Raw genomic sequence first — 24,974 nt, forward strand, 5'->3', positions numbered from 1 at the left:
ACATTTTATTCTGATCTAGAAAGCAAAATCTAATTTAGTCAGCTTGGTTGATGTAGGCTTTATAAACCTTAAGAAATTATTTATTTATTATGACCAATTTCTTCATAAAAATTACCTCTGGGATAAAATTAAACTTTAAATTTTAATGGGTATGTGCAATAAAACATTATCACTAATGGTTGAAGTGATACTTGGACAAACGACGTTCACGTATGACAATTTGGCAGTAAAGAAATATTGGTTTCCTACAGATCCCAGCGGACAATTAATTTCCAAGTCATCTGTGATAATTGGGTACGTAGACAAGATTTTCAGCCAGCTGGGTGAACACTGCACATGCATATCAAGGGTTAAAACGGGATAAGATGTCTTTTTGTCTAAAAGGATGTTAGTAGATAGTCCTGGTCCATGTAATGTCATAACATTAAGAGGAAATCAAGTCAAGAAGCGCGCTCTGGAATGCAGGACTGTGTTAATCTGGTACAATGAAAAAGTGTCATTAAAAACGCGCAATACATGAATGAGTTCGAGAGACCAGCGTATTTTTTAATCCGACATTTGCTATTTACCACAATGTTAATAATACATTTTTTTATTCTTAAGACCTTATTTTACCCCTTTCCTTATGTACATTTTTAATATCCCTATGCCAAAACTTTCAATGATAATATCAGCGAAATTATCTTAAATCCACTCTTCTTTACATAATTGCTGTGCTACGAGTTCTAATTCAAAGATTATTTCTATCTCAAGACTTCCAGGAGTCACAATAACTTTGATATCTATTTATTTATTCATCAACGGACAATCCATTTATGCAAAACAATTCAAAATAAGTTCAATGCGGTAGTCGGCATCAACAACAAATGACTTATTCTATACCTAAAACTAAAGAGCACAAATCATAAAGCTGATAACTTGTCAGCAATAACATTCTGTTAATTCTAAGTTGTCAATATGTGTTGCTTATTTATTAGTAATACGGGACATGCAACAATTGATTACTAATTTTACTTTTAAACGATGAATGACAATTAATTCCTAAGAAGAACAGTAAATACCAAAAGCTTGTAACTAATGATAATTAACTTCTACATACAAAACTTGGTTTCTAATTGTAACATAATAACTATTGAAGAGTCAACAAGAATAACAACGAATACTAACAACCATGACCAATAATTAATAGCCAGCTTTCCACAAGGATACTCAACATGTGATAAATTAATTTCTAATTGTAAAGACACAGTAAAATATTAAGCGCCAACTAAAATAACAAAAAATACTAAAAATCTATAAACCAATAATAATAAATAACATCAGTAAGATATTCAACATTCTATAATACTTGAGGAAAAAATCTACAGATCAAATAGATAATATACATGATAATAATTTAGTATGAAGTGAGAGACAGAAAAACATGATCAAGCGTGGTCCTTTAAAGTCACAACAAAAGTTTAGTATGTATGTTCATACACTTGGCTATACAGTGATAACTTTCACTAATTTGAAACATATGGTACCTCCTAGCACTGACGTGGTCTTTTAAAGGCACCAATTGTCTTACTCAACCATTAGTTTACCCAAAAACCAGTAGATTCAAGAACCTCCATCGGTAAAGGAGAAGACACCAATGAGATGCATCTTGAAATCCGTTGAGGTGGGCAGAAAAGAAATCTACATAAGGTGCCACCTGGTTTCTCAGACGTTGGATTCGCTCCATTGTAGCGTTAACTTCATAATTTGTATGCATGTGCCACCACTCAAAGATATCTTTAGATCTTGTTCTCAAAGAACAGCTGAAAGAGATTTGGTATAGTAGTTCTGGAGAATCAATATAATAGTTCAAAATTTTGTACGAGAAGAATACATCTTGAATGTCTCTCCGTATACTAGAGGAAGAAGTGAAAGCTGCGCTGCAATTTTATCTTTGGGAACTGCCGAGTAGTCATAGCCAACTCTACAGTCAACAAGTCCCAAAAATGTATCTTGTATGGCCCGAAGTTCTTCCCTTAGATAAGACTGGTGAGATGACCAGATACTAGAGCAGTATTCCAGACTAGGACGAACATAAGCACAATAAAGGATTTTCATGCTGCCAATACGTCACATCTCTGGTAGCACGATATATAGAGCCTAAGTTTCTAAATGCTTTGGCACAGATGTGTCGGATATGTTGTTCAGGGCTAAAGACCAGCAAAACTCCCAAATCACGTATAGTTGATGATCGACTCAACTGTTGACCACTGAGATACACTAGATGTTGCCAAAAATACAAAAGAAAGGTGTCCAGAGAATTTCACCCTAAGCCTACGGTCAAACAGATAGTTGTTGAACCATTCAATTAATTAGCCAGTTATACCAAGAGATTCAAGTTTGGTAAGGAGACGATTATGGCACACTCTGTCGAACGCCTTCGCCTAGTCAATGTACACAACACCAACGTGTCATTAAAAGTCACTAAAAGATTATATAATCTTCTGTTGAAAAGTTACAAAGTTGTTTGTGGTACATCTATTAGAAACAAAGCCATGCAGTAGGGATGTAATAATATTCATGCAAAATGGAATAGTTTGGCTCAACATCAGTTTTTTAAACACCTTGGCCAATACTGGTTGAATAACTATTGGTCGATAGTTTCTTACGTCCTCTTTGGGACCGTCTTTATAAATTGGTATGACAAAACCATACTTTAAGATGTCGGGAAAGCTTCAATTTGTTATCGAATTATTTAAAAATAAAGGTCATTGGATCAGCTAACCAACATAATATACAATGCTTAAGTACATTAGGAGGTATCAGGTCAGGGCCAGTCCTTTTAAAAATGTTTAGTTTGGCCAGGGGTTTTTTCACCTCATCTTCAGAGAAAGTCATTCCAGAAAGATCTTCTGCTCTTACAAAATGAAGCTGTGCAGGAGAATCTCTGCTTCTGGGAGGAAAAGTAGATTTGAATTACTCAGAAAACAAGAGACTGTAGTTAGTGGCTTGGAGTAAGCAACTGTTGGTAGAACAGCATTAAAGGCAGGGTGATGGCGGTCAACTGGATGGCAGAGGGGACTCCTGGATGTTAACACTAATTAAAGAAATTATTAGATTGTAGAAGCCAGCAAATTGACTGACAGATAGCGCTGCCGATGTAAAGATTGTACTTCCTTCAGAGGATCAGTCTTCTCCTGGTAACTTAAACTCTCAAAGCAAAAAAATATCTGTTGAACCAACTTGGTATAACATTTCATAATATCTCAAAACATTTTTTCTCTCTTGATTTCCTCTGTTAAAATACAGTTCATTATAAACACAAAGTTTTATATTTGAATGCACAACTTTACAAAAAAAACACATTTAAAATAATATAACAAAATTTCCTATATATTACAATACTCTATGTAATAGTCAGCTGTGCTAAAAACATTTCTACACCAATGACTCAACTTCTGTTTTTGTTTGGATGATTGGGATCGGAATGGAATTGAATGTTGATTGGATTGGAACGAGGGACCCTACAAGGTTTAGCCTTGCTTCTGCTTGATTCGACGACAATATTTTAATAAAGGGTGGTAGTGGTGGGTGGACAAGATAGTAGTGACAAGACGAGTGAAAGAGGAAACAAAGAAGACAGACTCAAGAAGAGGTTGTGAGAGTTATTTTGCTCAGTGCAAGTGCAAATGTAACATTCTTCCTTCTCAGCATATTTTCGTGTAAGTAACCTAGTGCCATATTAAATCTACCATATCAATTCATTACTTCCTATTAGGTCGTTGGCTACTTGTTTCCAATATTCAGTAATTACAGTCTTTACCAAGCAACAGCTATTTTTTCAAGATAACGTAAAATAACTTAGATCAAAGTATTCAGGTATTTTCATATCTCACCTGTTCTTAATTGAAAATATGGGCTATTTCTATTTCTATTTTTATACATTTAGCAACTGTATGTGTTGGAAACGATGAATCCAAATTCAAGGTTAGCTTTAGTTAGTGATCAGCCAACTCCATCTGTTTGTAGCTCATAGAATACCTTCTAAACATAACCCTAAAAATTACTTTAAATCTTATCTTAAGATGGACACATTATTGCTAGAATTATTTACAAAACGAAACAAGAGAATAAAACTGGCAATTAAATTATCAACTTGCAGTCATATATATGAATTTAAGACCGTTACCTAAGGTAAATCAATAATCACTTCAACTATACCATACATGTTTTCATCCAAACTAGCCATTACAAAGTATTGTTTTCCTTACCTACAATTCAGATCTTTACTACTATGATAGCCTAGGCTTAGAATTTAAATAAGGTAAACATTTCAACAATGATGTCTATGGTTGGGTAGAATATGATAAGCAAAACCAGGTTTTTAAATCGTGATTAATTTAAACAATATGCTTAATTATATACATCAATATAATCAACCCTTATTGATTTAACCCTACAACTGGCGGTCATTTCATCGTGTAGTGTCGGGCTGTTTTAGACCTTCATGCAAGGGTTTAAAAAGATTTTATTGCAAATATAAATTAGGAGCAAAATATATATAAGTTAGACTAAAAAGTGGCCTACACTACAGCCATTCTTTTGTTACGTATGTGACACTTAGACACATTTATGGTGAAATATAAATAAAGTAAAATTATATAAGTACATTTATCACAGTTCAGTGTATAGAAGGTGATATTTAATTCAAAAGTATACAAAATTGGGCACAAGAATTTTTATTATTTTCCAAGCAATACATGTTTTTATGGCTGTTACGTTTGTGACATGAAAGGCACTCATCCTTAGAGTGTTAGGTACATAATGGTAAAAATTCTGTTAATTTTTCCTTCAATAAAATTTAAAATAAAATTAATTGCATTCCTAATTAATATTTACGTACAACTCTTAATTAATCAATGTACTAACATCTTTTGAATACTTGTTAAAAATTGTAATTTGTTGTTATGTATGTGACAGGTTCTTTGTTACGTATGTGACAAGTATAACTAGAGTACCAAGAACACTATTTATGATAAAAATAACAACTTATTCTATCTAAAAGTGATATCCTTACAACTGAACTGAACCAATAAAATAGGTAACTGTTATCAATTCACATAGAAAACGTTACAATAAAACTTAGGTACTAAATTCACACATACTGTATATTAAGGTTCCTTATAACTATTTCTACAATATTAATTTTTAAATAAGTTGGGTACACTTTTGTTCTAAGTAAAACTAACAGAGTCACACTTCTTTAACATGTACAGTTTTTGGAAACTGATAAAGTACACAAACTCCAACGGTTTTAATTTTAGGTTGTTCCAACACCCGAATAATGTCTTTAGTAGCCACAAGCCTTTCATTATTTTCATCAATTTTAAACAGTGTAGTATCCTCCCCATACTTTCTCAAGAAAGTGACTACAATATCTTCATTTACTTTGCTCTGGCAAACTGCTACGTAGCGAAATTCTTTCATTTTATTACTTAATAATTTCACTAATACAAAGTCACCAGGATTTGGGTGTTGGACATTTCCATCAGTGTTTGATAATGGGCTCTTCATCTGTCTCCATCTGTGCATCATCTTTTCTAGTACTCTCATACTTATCATCATCAGATTCATCACTGTAAGCATCTTCATAGTGTAGCCGTCGTCGGGTTGACAGTTTTGTAGCGTCATATTCTTCATTCTTAATGTCAACTTTAAGCATGAGTGATTTTGATGTCCTGCTAATCAGTATCTCGTGATCACTATATGCTTGAAAGTGGTGCATTGCTTGAATACCAATTATTTGATGAATTTTACCCCATCTCTCCTCAAGATGTTTTCTATTACGATCTATTTCTTCCTTTGAAACAAACAATAGCCGAATTTCTTTACATTTTTCCAATGCTACTCTGTAGAAATCTTATTAACAAAAGCTTTCCGACCCTTTACTGCTCTCCATACAATCCTCTTTACCATCCCTCCGATACCATCTACAGCCCCCTTCCCATGGCTGGAAGAAAAAAAATTCCAGTTCATTGCAATACCAAAGTCTTCCTCTGCAAAACAAATATTTGACATAGTGTACCGCCTTTTAAATTGGCCGGCACAGTTATCAGAAAATATATGTAAATGTTTTACTTCTGGAGCTATTTGATTAATTTCTTTTACAAGAACTTTTATAAATGTCCAAACAGAGTTCTTACAATGCTTCAAATCATCACTAACACAAGCAAAACTATAAACTTTATATCATTATGCCAACCTTTTATTTTTTGTACATAAATCAGTCTGGGAGGCTTTAAAATAAACAAATAAATAGATTAACTTGGTAGATAGGCTAGGTTAACTAACTTCCTAAGTTAATTCTTCTTCAAATTGATAGTTTTTGTATCATAACTTAATGTGTCACATACATAACATTTTGATGTGTCACATACGTAACACAGTTTACTTGCCAAAGAATAATATTTAAAATAAAATAAAAAATATCATATTAACAATCATTAACTTATCCTTACTTTTACGTCAGAATTATTTAGAAATAAGGACTTGTTTACTTACCAAGTTTATTTAAATTGAGCTCAAGTTTATGTAAAATGTCCAAGCTTCCTCTCTCTAACCTCAAATCTGAGAAACACTTATACACTACGTAAAATCAGCTGTTTTTAAAAACTAAATTATTGTTATTAGTAGACTGTCTCATCAACAGGCAACTTTAACCTGGAATAAAAATAAATATACATCTTCTATTAAACTATTTTCTTTGGATTTGGTAAATTAAAGTATTTTACAACATAAATATGTCTTAAAAACTAACTTTAAATTTATTTCATTTTTTAACACTGAGGTGTCTGTTATAAAAGAATGGCTGACTAGCAAGATGTAATTAATTTGTTGAAAATGATGATGAATATGAGGCAATTAGGTGATATAGCCTACGTGTGAGTTTGGTTATTGTCTTCACAAACACTGTTTTTCACTGCTCTATACAGTTTATTAACCCTCTAAGTGGAAAGCGCCGTCTGAGACGTATGATTTACGCCGCCGCGAAGTGGCAAGCGCCGGCACAGCCATTGCTTCACATTTAAGGCCGTTGCTCCGCAACCGTCCATTATTTTTAGGCCTAGTTTGAACTATCGTATTTTCCATGAAATTTCCTATACATATCATATAGTAGGCTATAGTGTGTATTCATGTTACTAATGTTTGCTGGCTTAAATGATTCCGACGGTTTTCGTTTGACCTGGCGGCAGACGAGAGAACAGCTGTCTACTCGTCTCGTCACTGTTTTGTTTGGCGACTTTGCGTACTGTTATTCTCAATATATTTTTGTTTATCGCGTTGTTTGTGTTACCGGTAAATGTTTAGGTTATTCGTTCGTCATGGAAAATGTTGGGGTACTTTAGGATTATACCGACTACACCAGTATGAGAAACACAAACAAATAAATTTATAGAAAAAAAACATTATAGAACGAAAAAGCAACTCTTCAATTACAAACTTATAATGATTATTAATTGTTAATGGGTTTCATGTGACGCCCAGAAAACAGCAATATCAAGGATGAGTGAATCTAGTGGATTTCCGCCTTCAGCAGCAACTGCCGACCGCAACGCATATTTTAGATGTAGGCAACTAGTCATGATCTTGTAAAAAACTAATGGCCCCCTGTTCGCTCCTGGGTAAATCCCTAATTCTCATAGTGTCACCCATCATAATCTATTACACACACAGTAAAACACGGAAGTACAACAAAGCGACGCACTCGACAGACACTTCGGCACGAAAAGTACAAGAATGCGGCGCACGCTGAACGGGCGGCGAGAATCTGTAGTCACGTTATCTACTAGAGCCTCTGTCTGAGGATGGGGAGGGGTTTGCGATAAGACAATTCCTGTTTTATATTTACTAAATATATTGTGCTATGACAAACTAAGCCACTATTATACTATTATAGGCCCTACACTACTGGGAGGAAAGGACAAGCCCCTTCTAGTGACTCGGGAGTAAAAAAACCAGTTTATACATAGATTTAGTTTTTCCCATCTAACTTTTTTGTTCTTGTAAATAGAAAAAAATGTATAGGAAGTAATTTGTTTAGAATAAAATTGTGTATATTCTGTAAATTTGACATTATTTTGTAGCTCCAGTAGTTTCAAAGTGACGGACAGTAGACTAACTTAAAACTTATTTCTTCTAAAAAAGATTTTTTACACATCTACAATGATATTAATCTGAAAATAATGGTAAGGCACCAAATATTATATTTATTCTTATTCTATAGTTCATAAGGAAAACAAAAATATATAATGTTGCTAGGTTATCACTTAGATAATATTTTCTAAAAATAAGTTTAACGATCACGGCAATTTACTCAAAAACGGCCTGCCACTGAGACCACAAATGACCACCACTTATAGGGTTAATATTGTAACGTATTTCTGATGTGTAGGTCTAGGCCATAGTTGCTTATTTTCTAATATTATTATTAAATTTGTTATTAAAAATTGTAATGTATTATTCTTGTTGTTAATGTATTGTAATTCTTGTTTCGTACAATTAACCCTAGAACTGTTAATCGACAAAATGTTGTCGGTCAATGCCGCTTCTGTGGTGTTAACCGTCAAAATTTTGTCGGTCAAACATTCCCTCGTATAATTACTTTTTACAATATACTCCGGTAACGTATCAATATAATTCATGCAGCATTGGATTCGGGAAGAAAAATGCTAGGGAACAGATGAGTTTTATTCCTCTTTGTATTATGGTTATGACGTAGCAAAGCTTGTCATTTTGAACGTAAAAGAAAACGACGCAGTTTGTTGTGACCGCCATATTGCCGCTGCCGTTCTGTATCACTTTCGTGCCGAGCTGTGGATATTTGTAAGTTTTAATAGTTTTACGCGTGTTTTAGTGTCGTATTTAATGTGTAGTGTGTTGTTTGATGTCGTAGTAGTGTAAACATATATATTTTAGAATAAATCAATTTTTATTTACTGAAATATGTTTGAGAAATTACCGGCTTTGTGTAGGCTATGGCAAAATGACTTGGCTAAAATTCATTTCACATAGTTTGTTATTGTTTTCACTTACTAAACGTTATTTATAGCACTCTTTTAGCTCTGAAGTAACTATTTATTTTTGGTAAATAGATAGTTTTCACAATAAAATATATATTTCCTGTAATTTCTTTGGTTATATATAATAACTGTTTGGGTTATTCTAGGGTCATTGTTAGTTGCATATATACAGTTATTTGAGTAATATACAGTATATTTATAGTTTTCTAAAACTACATAATATTTCCTATTACTTATAAACCATAAATTTATAAATTGTGAGTTAGTACAAGCTTTAGAAACCATTTTATATTTTTCTGAATGAAGATTTTTCACAAAAGTTTTGAATAATGGCAAAATGTAACTTTTTTTTACTTTTCAAAAAATAATTTATGGAAATTATTTCATTAGTACTGTACAGGTTATTTCATTCTGAGTAAGAAAATATGCAATATAACATGTATTCATGGACAATTGTATTAGCAAAACTTGTTTTACCAAAGTCTTACATATACAACCGATTTTCAGAATTTATGTGCATTGCTGCTTTTTGTTCTATAGCTTTATGATGCTTTCATAAAAGTGCATAATGTTTATGTTTTTCTGAAACTAGATAAAATTTGACACAAAATGGCTATCTCACTTATAAATATTTCTCACTATAACTTCATTTGCTAGGTATGGTCCCCCCCAAATTTAAGAAATATTTTTCGTAAATTTTATATTTGATTAAAAAAAGTGTTTATTAGAAAATTTTTTATGGTTAATTTTACAATATAGTGCAATTCTACGTTTAATTCTGAACACAAAAATATATACTCTTATTTATATTGCTTTTATGTTATATTTTTAATAATTTTTTTAAAAAAACCTTGCGCGAAGCTCCAAAACAGCCCGAAACTACAGGATGAAATGACCGCCAGTTCTAGGGTTAATATATAATATTGAATTTGGATAATATTTCGAATAGGCCTAGTTCGATAATAACAATTGAATAATGAGTGTAAGCTGTTTATTAAAGTCTCCCCTATATAAATGTAGGTATAATTTTTGTCCAGAATAATATTTGCATTTAACCTAGGCTATAAAAACCCTTCATCAAAACAATTGCCACCCGTTTAACGATTAAAAAGAAGGTATATAAGTAAAATTCTATGACGAACACAAAAACTATACCTTTATTAAGTATTGTACAAAATTAGGGTAGGGTACGATAAGCGGACCCGGTTTTTTATATCGAAATTGGCAAACGATATTACTTAACCATCGATACTGATTAATTATTTTGAATTATTAACTTAAATAATCTAAATCAACAGCTCTAAACACTTTCAAATAATACTCGTAATATAATATTTCAATTATTTATAAGTAACATTTGATTATTAAAAATGACAGTCAATTTTAGAAAACTAAACAACATTGCTTTGAAAGATGATAAGACATGTTTTTTGTGACTTCAACATGTTGGACTCGTACTGAAAAACCCATTGTGTGAAATTTGTGGGAAAGAAACAAATGTAACTGTGAGAGGAGCAAAATACGGTCGTCTTCAGTTTTCCTAATTTTGGTTATAATAATTTGTTTGATCACTGTAAATATTAAATTCATATTTTAATTTAAAACATATTATTGTTATTGAGGACTATAGATACTTTTATATCGATTGATAGTCTAGGATTTGAGATGCGAATATTAGGTATCGATGATTACATTCTCGATATAAAAAACCGGGTCCGCTTGTCGTACCCTACCCCAGAATTATAAACACACATTTAAATTTGAGTACTCAAAAACTCGACAAGGTCGGTGAAAAGCGTGATGAAAGTGTTGTTGCTCGCACCAAGATATGGATGTTAATTGTTCGCACTAACAATATATAAATCGGACCATTGTAAAAAATGGCAGCCTACTGTGAGAAAACCATGTATCCATATTTTTTTGGTAAGGTCTAGGGGTAGGGTACGATAAGCGGACCCGGGTTTTTTATATCGAAGAATGTAATCATCGATACTTAATATTCGTATCTCTAATCCTAGACCATCAATCGATATAAAAGTATAGTCCTCAATAACAATCATAATTATGTTTTATATTAAAATATTAATTTAATATTTACAGTGATTAAACAAATTATTATAACAAAAATGAGGAAAACTGAAGACAACTATATTTGCTCCTCTCACAGTTACAGTTGTTTCTTTCCCACAAATTTCGAATAATGGGTGTTTCGGTACAAGTCCAACATGTTGAAACAACGTAAAATATGTCATCATTTTTCAAAGCAATGTTGTGTATTTTTCTAAAATTGACTGCCATTTTTAATGATCAAATGTTACTTATGTAAAATTGAAATATTACCTTACGTTTATTATTTGAAAGTGTTTACAGCTGTTGATATAGATTATATAGATAAGTTAACTGTTCAAAATAATTAATCAGTATCGATTGATTACATTGATGGTTATGATTAAGTAATATCGTTTGCCAATTTCGATATAAAAAACCGGGTCCGCTTATCGTACCCTCCCCCGGTCTAGTGTTCCATTGCCAAAATGGATTATTAACAGTAAAATACAATTTATGTTATGACCATTCTAACATAGTTTCAGCAACGGCAAACATCCTTTACTGTGTAAAAATGATATAGCTTCTTCCTCGCTCTTTGGCAAATCCCAAATCAGAATAATATCATTCATTTAACTACCTACAAATCACTAGAACAAGTGTACAGTATGAAAACAAAGATAACAATGAGCTACAGAGTTAGGTTATGTATGATAAACCGAGACACGAATCGAATCTGATAAGAGCACTGCAGTTAATGACCTTCGACTTGATATACTTTCACTGATTTGTCTGTCCGAGCAGATAACAATTCCTATAACATAATAATTGTGTGTACAGATGATAAACAAATATGTTCCACAGTATTTACTGTGTAACTGCGTACTCAAAGTTGCTAAATCCCCTTTATTATTGGTTGCCTCTTTAATCAAAAAGTACCAAACCATTTTTTAATTAAATGCAAGTTTTGCCAAAAGAATTTCTCAAATTTGGGGAGGACCATGCCTATCAAATCAAGTTGTTGTTAGACAAATGTAAATGTGAGATAGCCATGTTGTGTCAAAATTCATCTAGTTTCAGAAAAACACTTTAAATACACGTGTATGCAACCATTTTAAAGCTTTAAAACAAAAAGTTGCTGCAGTATAATAAGCGCCCATCACAACCTAATCACGATTATTAATAAGCTATCGTCAATATTCATGACTGTCTAAAAAAACTGAAAATAAAATTTCAAACCAGATTACGTAATAGGTATTTAAATAACAATATAGTTCTGCTGGTTTTAAATCTTTAAAATAAATATATAACTGATAAATAAAAATCTATTAATATTTATAAAATGTTACAAACAATACAAAAAACATTTACTTACCTTTTTCTATTTTCAAGGATAAGCATGTCTGATTCCATATGACACAAAGAACACATGTAAGTAGTTGTTCTTGCTGCCATTAGTCAATAACTAAACACGATTCCACTTTGAATTATTTCCCACACACGATTTTACTTTCAATCAATTTTTAGCGATAATTTAATTGAATTAATTTTGAGTCAAACTGAGTTACGTTTCAAACTTTTAAAATCATATTATAGTAAAGCTGTACTTGTATATGTAAAATAATTTTATATCTACTTGTTTTAGATTTACATAAAATAACTAAACTCTATTTAAACTATGTTTGAACTGCGTATTACTTACAATTACTTTAGCCACAACGGTATTCCTGCAGGTACTGATCCCATCAAAACTACGTTCATTACTTAAAAAGTTATAGTTTGTTTGAATTCAATTAAAATATTATAATTTTCAGTATACTCATAATACCAGGTTTAGAATATTAAAAAAAAACTTCTCATGTGCATTTTTTTTTGCAATGACAAACTGTTCTGACTTTTCTTACAGCGAAACACTATTTGATTTTTTACCTTTAATTCTAGTTTTCATCTCCTTACTACAAACAGGATGCTTCGGGTTTAAAGAAGTAATGTCATTATCTTGTAACCATTTAAAACGTTGTTCAATGTTTAAAAACACATTTTGAGATGCATGCTCATCACCATTGTTCCTGCAGATGTCACTGCCTACTCAGAACGTAAAGGAAATGAAAACAGCTGGCAATGAATAATCATGAATATTGATAGGTCAAATGGTGTAGCTATTCGAAAGTATCGATATTTATTATCTATAATCATGATTCATTTGTGTTAGTGACTGCTTATTATACTGCAGTTCAAAGAGTGGTTATGCACATCAATTATGAAAATAGGGTCTATACGTAAGAGTTTGGTAATACAAGTTTTGCTAATACAATTGTACATAAATATATGTTAGGTATATATATGCATATTTTCTTACTCAAAATGAAATGCACTATACAGCAACAATGAAATAAATTCTGTAGCTCATTTTTTGAAAGGTATAAAAAGTTACTTTTTGTCATTATTAGAACATTTTCATACGGGAAAGTACAAGATATTTTTTAAAGTTTGTACTAGGTATATCAAAATTTATGGTTTATAACTGATAGGACATTTTTTATTTAAAGAAAACCATAAGCGACGACGTTCAAAATGAGCTCCGTTCCAACATCAGAGGCACGTAGACTACAAAAGAGACTGTCTGTTGTACCCAGCAACCCTGCAGTATAATCTAGATGAGACAGTGAGAAAATCTCATCGAAGATGATGCTTATAAAATAAAGAAATATGAATTGGGAATGAACTGCTCTGCTAACCATAGAGACAAATTCCCCATGTATAAGGAAGCTGTTGCTTCTAGAATTAGATAGCTAATTAATCTTGTAGATCTGTATCTTAAAAAAGCAAAATTAATACTACTACTAGCTTTACACCAATTAGTGAAAGACTGTGCAATATTAGGTTAAGCGGGAAATTCAAGAATCTTTCGTTAATAAACTTATATGCTCCTATAGAGGAGGCTGAAGATGAGGAGAAAGATGTATTCTATGGCAGGCTAGAGGAAGAGATAAATAAGCTGCCTCAATATGATGTGAAGTTGGTGATGGGTGATGCTAATGCAAAAGTGGGCAAAGAAAACTATTGGACAGAAGTAGCTGGAAAGGAGAGTTTACATGATTCAGCAAATGAAAACGGGTTGAGACTGCTCACTTTAGCTAGTTCAACAAATATGAAATTATGTAGCACAATGTTCCCAAGGAAAAGAATTCACAAAGCTACATGGGTTTCTCCAGATGGGAAAACAAGCAACCAAATTGATCATGTATTAGTAGACAATAGACATTATAGCAGCATTACAAATGTGCGCACAGTCAGAGGCGCAGAATTTGGTACAGACCACTATTTAGTCTTAATTAGCTTAAGACAAAGAATAAATGTGAATAAAAAGAGAACACCTAGGAAAGAACAATTAGCGTCTGACAAAATAACAATACCAGAAGTGCAGAGGGAATTTAAAATTAAATTGAGTAATAGATTCCAAATATTGGAAGATGAAAGCATAGAGACACAAATGACTGAGTCAGACAAGATTGGAAAACAATGGAAAAATTTACAAACTATAGTCACTGAAACAGTAAAGGAAGTGTGTGGCACAAAGGAAAATATGAAGAAGAATCCTTGGCTTACAGAGGAATGCAGGACAGCCGTAAACAAGAGAAGAGAAATAAAGCACAGGTGGTTAGCAAGCAGGAACAATGTGGATGAAGAAGGCAGAAGAATGACAGAACGACTTAGGACAGAATACTGTGAAGCTAACAGAAATACCAGAGTGGTACTTAGACAAGCGAAAAGAGACTTCCTAAACGGAAAACTTACCAAGGCTGAGAATGACAGAACAGCAAATAACGCAAGAGATTTTTACAGAACAATCCGTTTTTTCAAACAAGGCGTCTCAGCAAAAAGCTATGGCATAAAAGACAAAAATGGACAGTTAGTGATGGACAAAGAATCAGGGGTTAAAGTGTGGAAAGACTACTTTGAAGAACTCCTGAATTGTGACCACTGTACAAACAGAAGCGTTGACGATGAATTAAATTACCAACATGTACAACCGGAGGTGATGCCACCCTCTACGCAAGAAGTAGAAGACGCGGTAGCGAAGCTTAAATGCAATAAGGCTCCTGGTGAAGACGGAATTACAAGTGAGATTATTAAAAGTGGAGGAAAATTCCTGATAAAAGAAATACATAAACTTATTACAAAAGTATGGGAAGAGGAAATTATACCGGAGGTATGGAGAGAAGCAGTGGTAATTCCTCTGCACAAAAAGGGGGATAAAAAATTATGTTCTAATTATAGAGGAATATCTCTTTTGAACACCGTCTACAAGATATTTTCAAAAATATTACTATCAAGATTAAGTCCTTATACTGAAGCAATAATTGATGAACAGCAATCAGGATTTATGAAAGGCAGGTCCACAATAGATCAAATTTTCCTACTTAAACAGGCAATCTCAAAATATTATGAGTTCAACAAAGGCTTCTATGGAATTTTTATAGACTTCAAGAAAGCTTATGACAGCATAGATAGGAATGCTCTATTCAAGAAGATGGAAAAACATGGAATCCCGCAAAAACTGATAAGACTGTCAAAAATGTGTATAAGTGACTCAAAGGCCAAAATAAGAATAGATGGAGAAATGTCGGAAAACTTCCTTATCAACACTGGAGTAAGACAGGGAGATGGGATTTCTCCCACTCTCTTCAACCTGGCTGTGGAAGAGGCATTACAAAAAGTTAAAAGACTACAAAGAGGGGTTAAATTAGGAGTGGACCTGAACGTAATGGCATTTGCGGATGATGTAGTGATCTTGTCAGAAAGTTTGGATGACCTCTCCACACTAACAAAAAGTTTTATTAAAGAATGTCAAACAGTAGGCTTAGAGCTAAATGAAGATAAAACTAAAATTATTCATTTTGGAAGACATGCTGGAAATGTGAGAACAAACTTAAGCATTGACAACTACTCGATTGGCTGGGTAGAAAGTTTTAAATATTTGGGGGTAACAATAAACAGCAAAAACGTGGAGGATATAGAGATACAAAGCAAATTAGCTAATGCAAATAGGTGTCTTGGGGCGTGTACAAAACTCTTTATGTCAAGATTGTTGTCACAATGCTCCAAAATAAGAATTTATAAAACAATCATTCAACCAGTCCTAATGTATGGAAGTGAAACATGGACATTAACGAAGAAAAATGAGGGGCGGTTGATTGTTTTTGAGAATAAAGTTCTCCGAAAAATATTTGGACCAATATGTGATGAAGGGGTGTGGCGAATAAGAAAAAATAGAGAATTACGCAATGTATACCAAGATCCTGATATTGTGGCTTTGGTGAAGGCAAAGAGAATTAGCTGGCTAGGACATGTACATCGGAGACAGGAGGGCACAAGGTTAAAAGAGGTCTACCAGGCGGTACCGGCAGGAAGGCGCCCTTTGGGTAGGCCAAAGATAAGATGGTGCGATCAAGTGGTCGAAGATGTGACCCGGTGTGGAGGGTCTGTGGATCTGGCGGAAGACAGGGGGGCGTGGAAGAGGCTCATAGACGAGGCAAAGAATCGACAGATTTGTTACGCCCCGGCAGTAAGTAAGTAAGTAATACTACTATTTTGAAGCTGAAATTTAAAAAAATGTTGAAACAGACTTTTATTAGGTTTACTATTCCTTAGCTACTGTCTTTTGTTGCCTTCTTTATTCTTAATGTAAACTTACTACATGTAGCTAATAGTAAACATAATGAACAAAAGTAACAATAGTGACAGACTACACATAATGTAGGTATGGTTGGGAAGTGTTGATTCAATGTAAATATAGAGTTAAGCTCCAGTTCACCTTCATCTTTGTGCAACGTCTGGAATCTGATGATAGTTGTCCTTCCCACCATAGCTTTGTTATGTGTAAAAAACTAGGTTGCTCTATCATGCATAGAGATTGTGTCTAAAACATTGTAATGCACTTAATTGTGCACCTGATGAGACAAGGATTCCTCTTCTCCTAGATTACATTAGATTTTGTAGTCTAGGTGTCTGATGTCAAAACAATGTAAATAATCCATTGAGCTTCTTCGTCACCATTTCTTTTTGGATCTCTTCAGATGAAAATAACTCCAGATTTCAGGAGTAAAATTTGTGTAAGAGTCCGATTCCAGACGCTGCACTATGAAAAAGCTGAACTGGAGCTAAAGTCAAGATTCACAGTGCTAGAATGCAATCACCATCATTGCTACATTTTTTTTTGTCCTGAGGGAAAAGGACAGTTTGTCCCAGTGCTTAGTCCTAAAAGGATCTTTGCACCTCCCTTAATTAAATTTATGTCCTTAAAGTTCGAGGCTTTTACAGAAGCCTATCAGATTTGAGGGCCCCTGTTCTCTGATATTCTTGGGGCTGAGGAGATATGCTCCCAGGAGTCATTTCTGAATTTTTGAGATGGCAGGAAAATCTATCCAAATATGCTCTGCTGATTCCTCCTCTCGCTAAAGCCCACCCTCATAAGATGTTTCCTTAGGGGGCCAAGTCCTGTCAACATCCCTAATATCAGTCTTATATCCTCCTTACTCTGATCCAAGAGAGCTGCCCACCCTTTAGCGTAAGGAGAGATAAACATTTTGGATAGTCTTAATCCTGAGGTTCTACTCGAATTAATGTTTCTTATCCTCTTTTCCTAATCTTTGACAAGAGCTTTGCTGTTGGAGAAAGCTATCCCACAGCCTGGTTCAGGCCCCAAGATCATGGACTCCGCTCCCTTTTTGGCAAGGATGTCTGCTTTATTCCTTGCCAGCTCAGCTAGAGCATTCTTACATTCCTAGACTGCTTTCAAGTCAAACGAACAGGTATCAAGTGCCTTTAGTGCAACCTGACTATCCGAAAGTATCAAGTATCCTTTTGTCCTCATTTGTATGAATCTTCTGGAGCATCTCCATCATTGCTACATGGTCTCACCTTGAGTGGCCCGACAGGCAGCCAAATATGGTCATCAATGTATATAACTAGTAGATAGATAACTACACGATTCAAACTCAGTCTTGTTGACGGGGTGCTCCCCTATCCACCTGAAGTCAAGATTGACAGAATCTGCAGTACTATGTTTGTTGTGATTGCCTTGTTTTTTTGTACTCACTTAGTGTTTTTGTTTATTTAGTTGCTATTGTCATTATTTTCAAAGGGTGAAAGCAAGAAATAGTAAGCTGACCAATGTTAATAATCGTATCATTTCTTACACAGTAAGACGAGTATACAGTTTGATAAGTTAACTAGGTTATTTCTTTCTCGTGCTAAATTATAGCAAACAATTTTAAGGAATACATTTCCAATTAGCTTAATAAGAGTTATTTGCACCAAAATCATTGTTAGCCACATGTTGTTTAAATATTGAACACTTGGAATATACACACACTTCTTTGTAATTATGCCCGGAGCGTAAATTATAAAGTTCCATTCAAAACTCTTAGTGTTACGTTTATTAAACTTTTTGGACTGATACAGTAACATGATGTATGTAAATTTAACAACTTTTACTCAAAATCTTCAGACACCCTAAACGATATTCCCTCTGAAATAAAGTACATACATTTTACAAAGCCTGTAAAGTGTGTTTACTTTCTCAAATTTGTATTGCTCATTGGCAAGAGTAGCCTATAGAGCACACACTCCTCACACTTATATTTTTTCTAAATATCCTCAACTATAAATCTGATGGTGTAATATAAAATATTATCTTTGTAATACGATTTTTCATAATTTATATAATTATCGTTGGCATTATCTTCTACTATTCCATGGAGCAATTAAATACTGAGAAAATTAATTATCATAGGAATTGCAACAGTTTTAATACCAGGTATTGTCATATATTTTTTAACATTTAACGATGGCAAATGTCCGAAATTCTGTAATCCTTTCAATAAAAAATTTTTCATCCTTTCCATTGTCAATAAAAAACTTTAAATAAGATTTTAATAGATCAAATGAGCTGCTAGGCTGTATTTAAAAATCATCTTTTAAAAAATGATTGTGCGGGTGTGCTTTACTGGGATAACTCAAACTTGTTCCGTTTTGTAGCTATCATCTACTTTTTTAAGTCCCCGTCCACTCTCAGTTTCGAGGAAAAAAGCTAAAATCTACGATTTGTAAAAAATAATTCATTTGTAAATAGAAGTTGTATTTGAATTTCTTTCTTTGAAGTGACTTACCCTAGTAACTGTAAACCAACATATGAAACTCATTATGTATCAACAACATAAAGCAATAAGAGAATATTGGTTAAGACACAGCATTGTCGGCAGTGGACAAGGCAGACGTCTCTTAGGTTGATGTACATTGGGCAGTGGAGTGTGCGGGAGCTGGATCATTTTTACACACTCTAAGTCGCTGCACCAGCGATTCAGTAGTTATATTCATCGATGGATATGATTTCTCAAAATATCTACAACATGGATAAACTAACTTTACAGTGACAGTTGGGAGCAACACAGGTTTGGATAGGATTGGAAGTAGGCGAGCAAATTGCCTCATATTTTCTAACAAATAAAAAAAGTTGATCCAGGCTGTAACTATTTATGTTAATTAACCCTCCAAGTGCTACTATCGCACTGTGTGATATGTTTGTTTTTTAAAATTGCCGTAAAACGGTTTATTTAATTATTCCTTGATTTTCATAGTACAACGTAGGAGAGATTTCTCTACGCACTGACTCTAGTTTGTAAGCCTTTGAGTAGAATAAAAAATAACAGTCAGCTGGTTTCTCAGCTGTTGCCGCGCTCGCCGCGCAGTACTTTGTTGTAGTTTTCTTGTATGTTAGTTATCGTTCAGCCTTGTCGTATTGTTTTGATTTGTGTTATTATTCACTGTGCGATAGATTCTTGCTTCTTGTGTGTGTATTTTCTATTTCATAATGAGTTGCTAAAGTGCTTTAGAGCACTTCAGGAGGCTCGTAGGGGGAGGCAGAAGAAAGAGGGTAGCGCAGCAATCAGAATCTGACTCTGACTAAGTTTCTTTAATTAAATGTAAATATGTATAGATACATATGTATATAAACCAAAGGACCATAATAGGATTTTTTTACTATTCATAATTATTTAACAGACATTTAGCTTTTTTGAGGTTATATGTACATCCAAACCAATATTTTTTTAGAAGTGTTTACTGTGTACATTGTGCAAATTTTTGTGTGCGGAACATTTTTTTAGTTTTTTTATTTTGTGTGTGTAGTTTTTGTTCAAAAGGCTTTGAAGTGACATTTTTATTGTTCACAATGAAATTTGAAACAATTTGTATATTTTGAAATATTTATAACCATGTTTTAAAACGCATTTAAAACCTCACCATCTAAAACAAACGAAAAGAAAAAATATTTTACTATTCATCAAGACTTTTTTTTTAGAGAAAATTGGTAACTGTTTTGAATTATCTTTATTTCCTAAAGCATGTTTTTCTGAAAAGAATGATATAACACATGATCTTTGAATATATATTTGAATCTAAAAAGTGGCTTTTAAGAAAGCATCTTTTTTACTTCAAAACAGCCCAGCACTTTAAAGTGATTTAATTACCACTTGGAGGGTTAAACTTTATACAATTCACTATTAAATATCGCCAAGCCAGATCAATTTTGTTTGTATTCAAACTGAGAATCTACGTTGAATAGACATTTTTTATAAATCTAATGTGATCGAGTTATTTTACACTTTTTAGGTATAGAATCGTGACAATATACTGGGCACGCTTGTATATAAAGATGAAGATGGAACTGTTAATATTTCCAATTCTGTTAAAAGATCACTGAACATTTCCAAGTGAAAATATTTTTGAGTTAATAGTGGTGTACATTGTTTGTTAATTGAGTTTTTTTGAGTGTTCAAAGATTTTGGAGGACAAAGATGCCATTGGCTAGTTTGGGCCAGGTGTTCACTCCAGACCATGGAATTGTCCAACATCATGGCTAGCAGCTCAGCCAAATTTGCTGCAACTATCTCAGTATTACCAATCCATAGACTATGAATTTTGTAGAATTAATATTTTAATGAAATCGCATTTTATTTTTCCAAATTGTTGAACACACACTATTTGCAACGACAAAAATTCTATTCAACAACAAAATTTTCATATTCAATAATTTCTGTTCAATTTTGATCCAAGATTAAAATTTATTTATTATGCTAATTTTTAAGGAATTAGTATGGGATATTTTAGGTATCTCCTAGGCTTAAAGTAGCAGACATTTAGTAAAAATTGTAGAGCTATCCTCAAATAAATTTATGGTTTATTTGAGCTAAAATACTGTTCTTAAACCTTGGTTATTATATATTTATAAATCTAAAACGATTGACAGTAAATTTGAAAGGAGTTAATGTGAAGAAAGTCAGACCCAATGTCTAATTTTACCATAACCAAACCACCCATTTCATCTATATAAAAGAGTATCTTTGTCCATCGTTTATATATTTTTGAAATTTTGGAACAAAAAGTTTTATGGAGATATTATTTTTACCATTATGTTAACATATATCATGTTAAAAATATAATAAAATTATCAAACCATGTTTGAGAAATTTTAAATTTTTTTCAATTAAGATCTTCTAGGCTTCTTAAAAATCATTATTGTATCCAAATCCCAAAATCATTCTTCTAGGTTTTTAATAAAGGTTTTTGTTAAGGAGCTAATATATAAGGTGAGAAAGATATGTTGGCTGTGTCAATGAATGGCAATGGGACGTTTAAGGGTTCTAGTACGTAGTATAAGCATTAGGGATTTCAGGGATTTCTAAAAAATAACTAAATTATTGTAGAAAAATCAGCTTGTTACACATTTTTCATTTTTTCTTTCCCGATTGGGCTAAAATAGAAAGTTTACTGATTGAAAACATAATGTTTACATCCATAAAGATGTTGGAGAATGTTCTGTTTAAAACCGTAAGTGATAACCTACTATACACAACCCTATCTGTCATGTGTGTTAAGTGTGATTGTCAGTGATAGGTCAGGCAGGTCATATACAGTATAGCTGTTATAGATATGCCTCCGTCATATAAGCAGAGCTCAAGCCAATTCCGGTTCTGTTGATCAAGAGTTTATCAGCAATATTATTTTTAGTTTTAGTCTACTTATGAGGGAGAATTGTGGAGACAATTTTCTTTATTTTCCACTAGCCTATTTTAATTAACAAATTAATGTGTAGCATGCATAGAATTTCTCAGTATGATTACAGAATGTGTTATCTGATTCAGTAACTTGAATGACGCAGCTGAATTGTTAATCAATACAAATTGATGTTGTATAATTTCTAAATCTATAAAGCTAATATAGATATTACAGTAAATTGTGTAATTAGTATTGTGATCATTAAAAGTAATTGATATAAATAATACGTCATTGTTTCTTATTCTTGAATTTCCAATGGTATTAACAGACTAAATAAAATTGTAATGAAATGAAATGGATTGACCAATTGACACAATTACAAGTAAGCTTATTATGGGTAACATTCCTATTTTATTTGAAAGGTTACTGAGTTCAGTCTTCCTTTAAATGTATGGGGATTTCTTTAAATGTTCCAAGAGTGATTTGAGTTTTAGTATGAATAGAAAATATATTTATAAATAAATGTATGGCATTAAAAGAAATTTGTGATATTAAAAACATGTTATTAACTAATAATCATTTGTTATGTTACTTAAAAATATTGGGGAATTGAAGGTAGGAAAACTTAGAGTAAGAAAATTTAAGACACATTAATAAATAATTTATATTACTTAAAAATTCTCATACTTAAAAGGTCTCATATTAGTTTGTCTCACAGTAAAAGTATCTTGAAAATGAATTTCAACAAACCAGTGCAGGTAGGCATGCCTGTTGGAAGATCTCTATGTAGATAAAATCATCTAAAACAATCAGAATGGTAGGCATCTGATACATCCAGTTAAACCTTTGGTACTGTGTAAAGAAGGTTTATTATAGTCAAGAATTTAGGTTGTCTGTTACGGTTGGTAATATTAAATTTAATCCCAGCTTTCCATAGGTGTTACAAGGCAGCATTATACTATTGGGTCCTGAATTTTATATTAATTGCAGGTGGGAATGTATGGATTTCACCAAAAAGCTAATAAAAAAGCGCAGTAAGCCGCTAGGCATACTCAACATGGACATGATGCTGGAGGCGTACCTGACCCATGAGGCCAGGGGCCTGGATACTGAGGACATCCCACACACAAAGGAGCCGGTCTGGATACTTGGTCGTCAGTATAACGCCATCAATGGTAAGTGATAATCCTTCGAGGATGAGGTGGACATATATAGGCTTCTCTCAGATTCTGTGCCATTGAAGCCTGGATACTGAGGACATACCAAAAACCAAGGAGCAGGTCTGGATACCTGGCTTTCAGTGCAATGCTATGAATGGTAAGTGATAATCCTTCGAGGATGAGGTGGACATATATAGGCTTCTCTCAGATTCTGTGCCATTGAAGCCTGGATACTGAGGACATACCACAAACCAAGGAGCCGGTCTGGTTACCTGGCTTTCAGTGCAATGCTATGAATGGTAAGTGATAATCCTTCGAGGATGAGGTGGACATATATAGGCTTCTCTCAGATTCTGTGCCATTGAAGCCTGGATACTGAGGACATACCACAAACCAAGGAGCCGGTCTGGTTACCTGGCTTTCAGTGCAATGCTATGAATGGTAAGTGATAATCCTTCGAGGATGAGGTGGACATATATAGGCTTCTCTCAGATTCTGTGCCATTGAAGCCTGGATACTGAGGACATACCACAAACCAAGGAGCCGGTCTGGTTACCTGGCTTTCAGTGCAATGCTATGAATGGTAAGTGATAATCCTTCGAGGATGAGGTGGACATATATAGGCTTCTCTCAGATTCTGTGCCATTGAAGCCTGGATACTGAGGTCATACCACAAACCAAGGAGCCGGTCTGGTTACCTGGCTTTCAGTGCAATGCTATGAATGGTAAGTGATAATCCTTCGAGGATGAGGTGGACATATAATAGGCTTCCCTCAGATTCTGTGCTATTGAGGCCTGCTACCGAGGACATACCACACACAAAGGAGCTGGTCTGGATACTTGGTCATCAGTACAACGATATTAATAGTAAGTGATAATCCTTCGAGGATGAGGTGGACATACATATAGGCTTCCCTCAGATTCTGTGCTATTGAGGCCTGGATACTGAGGACATACCACACACAAAGGAGCCTGTCTGGATACTTGGTCATTGGTAAGTGATAATCCTTCGAGGATGAGGTGGACATTATATATATATATATATATATATATATATATATATATATATATATATATATATTATATATATATGTGTGTGTGTGTGTGCTTTTCTCAGAATCCTTGTAATCATATATATTTTCAAAGTTATTCTTAAATTGCAATTTTGTAAAAGTTCTGAAAACTTACAATGTGTTATAGTTGTGATTTTATGTCAATTTAAAGATAGAAAGATATTAACTTGTCCATAGAGAAAAATACGAGTGTATGTCCATAAAGCGAGTTCCATTTCTATTTCCATCCACGGCACCGTGGATGTGTGGAAATTCCGCATGTGTGCGGTAGTTATTATGATCCAAGGAGAATAAACGTACACCATTTTGAGATCGCTGCTGCAGACATGTGCTTTGTAGTGCTTCTTTATAATGTCAGCATTATTTGAAAATGCTGCCGCTTGTGAAACCAGATTTGTGATTTGTTTTCTATATACAAAGAAAGTTAAACCAATTCAAATTTATTGGCAAATCTGCGAGGTTTATAGACAAAATGCTATGAGTGATTCAAGATGAGTGGTTAGAAGATGGGTCAGACTGTTCAATGAAGGACGTGATAAAGTGCTGAAACGATAAGTGATGATAAGTGATGAAAA

General features: G+C 33.4%; 1 protein-coding gene across 1 annotated transcript in view; it reads left to right on the top strand.

Annotated features, from left to right (window-relative positions):
- The first annotated feature begins 3,460 nt into the window (after window positions 1-3,460).
- The window catches only part of LOC124364731 (cysteine protease ATG4B-like), a 47,399-nt gene continuing 25,885 nt past the window's right edge, over window positions 3,461-24,974 (top strand). The window contains exons 1-2 of the mRNA XM_046820432.1: window positions 3,461-3,701; window positions 23,157-23,341. Coding sequence (XP_046676388.1) covers window positions 23,167-23,341 — 175 coding nt within the window. The 5' untranslated portion in view covers window positions 3,461-3,701; window positions 23,157-23,166. The remainder of the gene's footprint in view (window positions 3,702-23,156; window positions 23,342-24,974) is intronic.

This window comes from Homalodisca vitripennis, chromosome 6 (genome assembly GCF_021130785.1).
Source record: "Homalodisca vitripennis isolate AUS2020 chromosome 6, UT_GWSS_2.1, whole genome shotgun sequence".
Lineage (NCBI taxonomy): Eukaryota > Metazoa > Arthropoda > Insecta > Hemiptera > Cicadellidae > Homalodisca > Homalodisca vitripennis.